At 25.1% G+C, this 8,494-nt stretch overlaps 1 protein-coding gene across 1 annotated transcript; it reads right to left on the bottom strand.

The window, feature by feature from the left end:
• Positions 1-3,696: 3,696 nt before the first annotated feature.
• LOC120067744 (Calcium-binding EF-hand family protein) lies at positions 3,697-5,854 on the bottom strand. The gene has a single exon (XM_090307960.1). It carries the CDS (start codon positions 4,259-4,261, stop codon positions 3,893-3,895), a length of 369 nt encoding a protein of 122 aa, XP_090164086.1. The 5' UTR covers positions 4,262-5,854; the 3' UTR covers positions 3,697-3,892.
• Positions 5,855-8,494: the final 2,640 nt, after the last annotated feature.

The raw sequence follows: 8,494 nt of genomic DNA, 5'->3' as shown, positions 1-8,494 counted from the left end.
AAAAAAAAAAAAAAAAAAAAAAACACCCACTACCAAAAGAAGAAATCTGCATGAAGAAGAACTATGAAGCTTGCGTACCAACCAGGGCAAAGGCAAGGACAATTTTGGAAAAGTAAAAAGAAACTTAAGTTGATCGGTCAAATTTTGCCATATATGTAATTATTTTAAAAGTGTACTATATTTGCTAATCTTAATCCTAATATTCCCATTCATTACAATTTTTCATTAAATATTCTATGAATGTTAAAATTGAATTTTATCTTAGTAACATTTGCGTGGAATCCACATGCTTTTCAAAATGTTGATAAGATTTTAAGAAACATTAAGAGACCATTTGATTTAAGATTTTAAAGAGGTTGATAATAAAAAGCTTAAGAATAAGATTGCTAGTAATTAAAAATAAATGTATTTGGTTGTAAGATGACTGTTATTAAAATTTTATAATAACAAATTAGCTTTGTATTTTATTTATAAATTAATCATAGACAATCTTATAAAATTTTGATAGATTAATTGATAAACAATAAATTCGATTCAAAGTTTTGAGCAAAATTAATTATTTAATTATCAAATAATAATATTAATTAAATTATTGCTTACATATATTTGTAAAATAAGTAATTTATAATTAAAGTTACTTGATTACATAATTTGATGTATTAATTTTTATGAATTTATATAAATATGATGTATTAATTAATAAAGCATTCAAAATCAGTTCAAAAAATAAATATAACATTGATTAAAAATTAATGAATTATAATTAATCAATGATAAACTAATTATAATTATAAAAAAAAATAATCTCATAAAATATTAATCATAATGATAATTAATTAATTACCTATTTATATAACTTATTAATGAATTAATAATATTAATGCATTGGTTCTTTACGATTTATTATATAATTAATTAATTATTTATAAATATGGAGTAGTTAAATTCAAATATTATAATTTAAAATTTAATATAATTTTCTAAATTATAAATTTAATATACATATAATAATTAATTTTAATAATATAAAATAAAAGAATTCATGTATTAAAAGAGGAAAGAGAGTGGACATCAAGAAAACCCACACGTTTGGATGGATATCATCTATGAGTATAAGGAATAAAAATAAATTATTCTAATGCTTAAAGCTTCAAAGCTTGTACCAAACAAGGGGATGTGTACCTCTTACCTATTCCCAACCTTATTTCCATCCCAATTTCTTCGATCCAAACGTTAAGAAGAGACAAGAATTAGAATTATTTTTTTAATCATTACTTTATACAATACAATCGTTATGGTACCAATATGTTATATCAAGTCGGATTATTTATGTTGCATTTAGATAATTAATGGACATTTGAAAGTCTTCACGAGATAGCAAATATTATTGATGACAAACCACATAAAAACAATTTTCAAAGACATTCGATTTGATTCATTTTGTATTAGCGTTATTGCACAATTGAAATGTTATCATGTTAAATGATATATTTCGTATTTGGTATATCAACAGTATCATTAATGTGTTTTTTTCCTCAAAATCAGGTAAATTAATCAATTAATATATGAAATATGAAATATTTGTTATATAATTGATATACTAAATTAAATATAATTAACATACCATTAAAATTATATAAAAAATTTTAAAAATAACACTGATTAACTAATATAATTTATATTTGATATATCATTTGACAAAATTAATGCATTTAATGTATACCATAAATATCAAATTTGAACTAATCGAATAATAATTGATCTATATGAAAGCTAAACAAACAAAAAAACACCTATCATAATCGAACAAATAACATCGACCATAACACAATTAAAGTCATGATATATCAATTGTATAACTGATATTCTTTAAATAAAGTATATCAGTTCACTGGTATATGAAAATATAAAGTATATCAGATATACTTATTGATAGGGTAAAATCGTAACAACAAAAAAAAAATTGAAAATCAAAGTTTTGTTATATTTTAAAATTTGAAAAATCATTGCAAGTATACCCTTATTTATTTATTTATTGCTATCTCTTGCAATTTCCCTCAAGTAAATGGTAGTATAAAAGTTGTTGGTAGGACCACAACATATGTCAATATCTAGTGACAAAGTTTCCTCATTATTATTCTAGAAATGGGCCCTGACTTCTCAATAAAAGCCCAGAAGTCATGTTGAACAATTTTAGGCCCATTAGATAAAAACACAGTTTTTGAGATTTTTATACACCATATCTTTCATAAATACCTTAGATTTTGAATTATTTTGTTTAAAATTTTTAGCTTTAATTTTAAATCAATCTGACCTTTTGCCACTATTTCAAAATTTTAAAAGTATTTAATTATTTCTTTATTAACATTTTTTTTTTGGAATTTTGACTTTGTTTCTATTATTGGTTAATTTTGATTGATATTGATTTAATGCAGGATATTTAAAATTAATGTTTCCTTAATTTTAAGATATTTCATTTATTTTCTTCCATATTTTCAGCTAAAAATTGATCAACTCTCCATTGAGATCTCAAATATATGTAGAATATATACCGATAATATATTGAAAAATGTAAATATACATTGCAAACTACCATGGTTTGTTTGTTTATTTATTTATTTGTGTGTGTTGACAAATATACTTGAAAATACAAATATCATTACATATGTATTGTTTAGTATATAAGATGATATAATGTATAAATTATCTCATTTATGCGATGTTGATTTATTTCTAGAATATTCAAATATATCGTATTGTATTGAAGAAGGGTTATTTGACACACAGTAATAAGTCACACACAATGTTATAATAACTCTAAAAGCATAAAGTAAAACGCATATAGAGAGAAGAGTAAGAAGAAAACTCAATTTGGTCCCTAAGTTTCCATTTTATCTGAGGGTTTGGGTTTTGTTTCAATTTGATTCCTAGATTTCAAGATTTACATTTTTAACTTCCATTTTCACTAAATATTCACTACACTTTTAATCTCCATTTTTACTAAATATTAACTTTCAATAGTTGACGTTAATGTCCATTAATTAATAGAAAATAATTATGAGGTGAAATTTCAAAATTAATTTTAATAGTGATGGAAAATAGTGAAACTTAATTATTTACCATTCTTTTCAATTAATTAATAGACATTATTACTAAAAATTGAAAGTGAATATTTAATAAATATAGAAATTAAAAATATAAAATTTAAAATTTATGGGCCAAGTAAAACTCAAAGCTCAATGGAAAAAAAGTTTATTTATAAAAAAATGAGTGTGTTCATTAATAGTTTCAGTTGATTATCTTACTGAATTTCTACCTTTTTCCACTGTAACAAAAAAAAAAAAAATTGATAAAATTGTAATATTTTAAAATTTAATAGACTAAATTGAAATCAAATTTAAAATGTAATAATTAAAAGAGTAATATTCTGAGATCTAGAAAGTAAATAAAAAACTAGACCTTAAAAACTCAATGAACCAAAAAATATTTTCCCCTAGTTTTAAAAATTTGTTTTGAACCTATATTATTTATTTTTCTAAAATTAAAAAAAACAAAAAAGTGGAAGGATATTATCAAATCAACCATTCTTATTTAGAGCCATACCTTTTGTGCATCCCACTTTGATAATAAAAGTAATAATAAAATAAAAATAAAACGATGTAAGAAGAATTTGTCAGTAATGCAAAAACATAGATATAGACTCTAACCTAAATACTTTTCTTCATGTATGATAATACAAATTAAACTACAAATAGATCATGTTCTTAGTCAATATGGCATGAGATCACAAATCTTCTCTCATATAATTAAACCATTAAACAACAAACTACACTGTTAATTATTTGAGTTTATTACAGTTCAAGAAATTTACAAAGACAAGAATATAAAATCACTAAGATTTACTTAGCTCTTCATCAATTGCCTTCTGAAGCCAAGCCTCAGCATCCTCCATCATTCCTGGACTAAGTCTCACCATCAAAATACAAAATTCCATTTCATTGAGAGCTCCATCACCATCAAGATCTCCTTCCCTCACCATCGACTCCGCTTCGTGCTCGTTCATCCCTTCCATTCCCAACAGCGCCGAGTTTCGCCGTAAACTCTCCGCCGTTATCAACCCTTTTGCCGTGTCGGAGAGCAGCCGAAAACCGCTGCAAAGCTCGGCCACAAACATCTCCACGTCGAGCTTCTGCGCCATCACCGGAAACAAGTCTTCATACGCTTCATCTACTCCACTTGAGGTATCATTATTTTGATCCATTGCTGAAGATGAGAAAATTGAGATGGAGAGAGATAGTTTTAAGTGGGAATTTATATATAAAGCTTTGATGATTGGTTTGGTTGAAATGGCAATTCTTGATGTCAACTCTTCCCTCAAAATCTTCCAAATCTTACCTGTCTATAAGATACCCACAATCTCTAAATACAAAAAATAAAAAAATAAAAAAATAAAAAAATATGGTTATAGGAAAATATTTCCCTACTAAAATACAAACCATAGTTAAGTTTTTGACAACTAGAGAGAAGAAATTTGTTTTCTACGAAAAGAAAATAACTAGATGTCAAATTTTTAGTAGTCGTCAACCATCAAAAGTAATTGGAGAAGACTGTCACAATTGATTGGAAAGCACAAAAAATATTTTAAATATTTATTCCATAGTTATTATATAGCGCCGTGAACATATGCTAACTTTTTATATGTATAATCTCTCGAGTTACAAATTTTGGAAGATTGATGAATAATCGTTAAAATCCTGTCTAGTAATCATTTGGTTTTTTATTTTTAGTTTTGAAAATCAACCTATAAACACATCTTTTACTTCTAAATTTCTTGTTTTTTTTATCTACTTTTTACCAATGTCCGAAAAACCAAGCTAAGTTTTCAAAACTAAAAAAAAAAAAAATTTAACAACTTGTTTTTGTTTTTGAAATTTAGTTAAGAATTAACTCTTTTACTCAAGAAAAATGCAAATCATTGTAAGAAATTGAGAGAAAGTATGCCTAATTTTTAAAAACAAAAAAAAAATTAGAAATAAGATCCCATTTGGTAACAATTCTGTTTTTTTTTTTTGAAAATTAAGTTTATGGACAAACTTTCACCTCCAAAACTTTTCATCGATGTTTAAAAAACCAAGCCAAAATTTGAGAACTAAAAAAATAACAACCATTGTACTTAAGAAAGATGCAAATCATTGTAAAAAATATGAATGAATTAGATTTAATTTTAAAAAACAAAAACAAAAAACCAGACGATACCTAATGTTAACAAACGAGACATAAGTATTATCTATATATATTTTTGAATTGCAAAACAATAAAAGGAAAAGACAATTCCTTCACATTTTACTACTTATTTTTTTTGCTCTACCTCTAAAAGCATGCAAATTTTTAAAAATAATCATATTGTAACAGTCTCATTGAATAAAATATTTCAAGATAACAAATGGGTAAAGAAATATTGTTGGAGGATATATATAAAATAATATAGAAATTGGACAGTTAGTAGGGTTGAGAATGATTGGAATAATACTTTCTTAGAAGGTAGGTTCGAGGAAGTTGCTTGAGAGAAACAAAGAATGGGATAATTAGGTGATGGGAGGGTTTGGAGTTTGTCAAGAAGTTTCTTAGGAGTTTCGTTGTTTGAATTTATGTGGGATTTGGATTCTTCTACGTATGATTTGTTATTGCAAAGTAGAGATATATTATTGGTGTCCATTTTTACTATTCTTTTGGAAAGTGACCACTCATAGCCATGGTTGAAGGGCCCATTTGTGTTCCTTGCTTCCTCTACATCCACATGTACATGTATCCAACACGCGCACGCGAAAGGAATAAATAATTTTATGGTTCTTGTGTAAATAACTTTTCGTACATAGTCGACTATACCTATCTACTTTGCGTAGTTCATTAAAAATTGATTTTTTTAAACAATTTTGAAATGTTATTTTTCTCCTGTATAAAGAATGAGAGTTGGTTGTACCTAATTATTGCTCTGGATAAATTTGATTCACATAGTATTAATATTTTCATTCTAGTTTTTATGTATAGTAGTGTAAGTTTGCTTTCATTTTTGGTTCCACTATCGTCTTTGAGGGGTTGTTTGATAACTAGGTTTTTTTAAAAGTCAGTATGTTCGATTTACAATTTTTTTCGATTTGAAAAATGTTTTAAGTATATTGAAAATTTCAAAAATGAAAAAAAAACCCATTTTAAAAAATGTGTTTTTGTTTTATAAAACACGTGCGTGCATTCTATGTATAGTTCAAAAATTCAATCCAAATTTCGAAATTTTGATAGGCTTGGAATTTCGGTTTCCCCAAATTTCTCGAAATTTCAAAATTTTCTCCAAAATTTTAAGATTTTTTAAAATTTTTATTTTGTAGCAATTAGCTATGCTTGTCTAAGATTTTTTTTTTCTTTTTTACCATATAAAATCTTTATCTTCAAGAAACCTCATATTTTCATTCAAATATTTTTCATTGAATCTTCATATCATTTCACCTCAAATTTGAATTAATATGAGTTCTCTAATATTCCTCTCATTTTCTCTCAATCTATATCTACTTTAATAGTTTTATTTTTCTTCTTTCTTTTCCTTTATGTTATGTTGTGTTTATATTAGGAGAATTTTCAAAATAAGGAAAATTATTTACACAAAATAGCAAAATTTTAATCTTCTTTGATCGAGACTGATAGAAGCTGATAGAAGTCTACCATTGTCCATTAGTGATAGAAATTGATAGAAGTTTATCATTGATCGACACTGATAGAAATCTAAAAGTATCTATCAGTGTTTTTTTTTACTATTTCTGTAAATAGTTCAAACATTTTTTTATTTGAAAAAATTTCCCTTTATTATATTATACTTTTTATATCTATCTTATGTTTAATGTTATGTTTTTTGTATTCTTATTATGTTATGTTATGTTAGTTTAGTGTGAAGATTTTTTTTTTGTACCCACTTCATTAATAATAAACAATTTACTATTATTTTATATGCAAATGTTTCATGCCTTTTAATTTTGTAATTAATTTCTAATATTTAATATTATTTTGTGATTATTTTTTTTTAAATTTCTGCAATCACATCGATATTTACACATATATTTTACAATATACATCTAAATATTATCTTACTTTACAGAAATGACGATTAAAAATGGTCAATTATAGTTCAATTCAATTACAATCAAAGTTTTATTAATCAATTATAATAATTTCTATTAATTTTCATGAAATTTCTCGAAATTTTATTTGATATCGATATTTTCATAAAATCAGACCTCGATATTTCTACCGACATCGATATTTTGAACTTTGATTCTATGTATACAAGATTGATGATTAAAATGAACAAAATTATCTCTAGTTCAACGATTTTGGTGTGTACCTTTCATCGTCAATACTTGGGTTTAATCGTTGATCCTGCAATATTTTTCAGATTTTTTTTTCCATTTTCTTTTATGAAATTGAAGAGTAAATATTAAATAATGCCGAAAATATTGTTCTTGTATACTTCCGTTCTACATAAATTCTATTTTTCAAAACAATAATATCTTTATTTTTTAAAACAATTTCAAAATTAAAAGCTAAAATTGTGGAAAAATATACATAATATTTTTTTTTTTAAAATTCAGAATAACGTAAGAAGATATATTATATTATTGTTTTTTCGTACATGACATGACTTTTAATGTTTTCTCAAAAGAAATAACGATGTAACTATTTGAATTGCCACAAATAGTTTATAAAAGTATAGAAAATGTTCTTCCAAACCTCAATCTCTTTTATATATAATTTCTCATTGAAGTGTTTATCGAGTCCTTTAATTGAAGCATTCATAGGTTATTAATTTATTTTATCTTGGGGGACAATTTTTTATGATACTTTGGGCACTACAGAGGAAACAGAGTTTTCATAAGCAAACATTGTGAATTTGTTGATAGTCAAATTGTTTTCATTGATTTTTATTTTCTTGTAATTTGATTTTAAAAAAAGAAACTACTTTTTTTTTCTGTATTTTTTAGGAAAATTTTCAAAAATGGAAAAATATGCAAAATATTTACATACTATAGCAAAAAAATGGACCAATGCAAAGCAACTTTCAATTTTTTAAAAATTTCAAAACTACCCCATACATATTTGAATTTTGTGTGCATATGATCGCTGATTTCTTCCTTCTTCATCGATTTCACTCTTCTTCATTGATTTCGTTCTTCTTCATTGCTGTCTCCATCAACTTCATCTCACCAACTCACTTCTGCTTCATCTTTGATCTAAAAGTACGCTTCTTCTTCTTCTTCCTCATAATTTTTTTGTGACCGTGCTTCCACTACTACAAAAATTGGATTACTTGACGTTTTTCAAATGTCAAGTAGAGGGTATACTTGACGTTAATAAAAGCATCGTCTATTCGACTGTCAAGTATAATGTCATAACTTCATACTGTAAAAACATCAAGAGAAATAATTCTTGACGCAATTTCCGTGTCAAG

This window comes from Benincasa hispida, chromosome 12, assembly GCF_027475165.1.
Source record: "Benincasa hispida cultivar pf3 chromosome 12, pf3_genome.v1.1, whole genome shotgun sequence".
Classification (NCBI taxonomy): domain Eukaryota; kingdom Viridiplantae; phylum Streptophyta; class Magnoliopsida; order Cucurbitales; family Cucurbitaceae; genus Benincasa; species Benincasa hispida.
The sequence above is the reverse complement of the archived record's forward strand: the minus strand, read 5'-3'. Positions and strand labels throughout refer to the sequence as shown.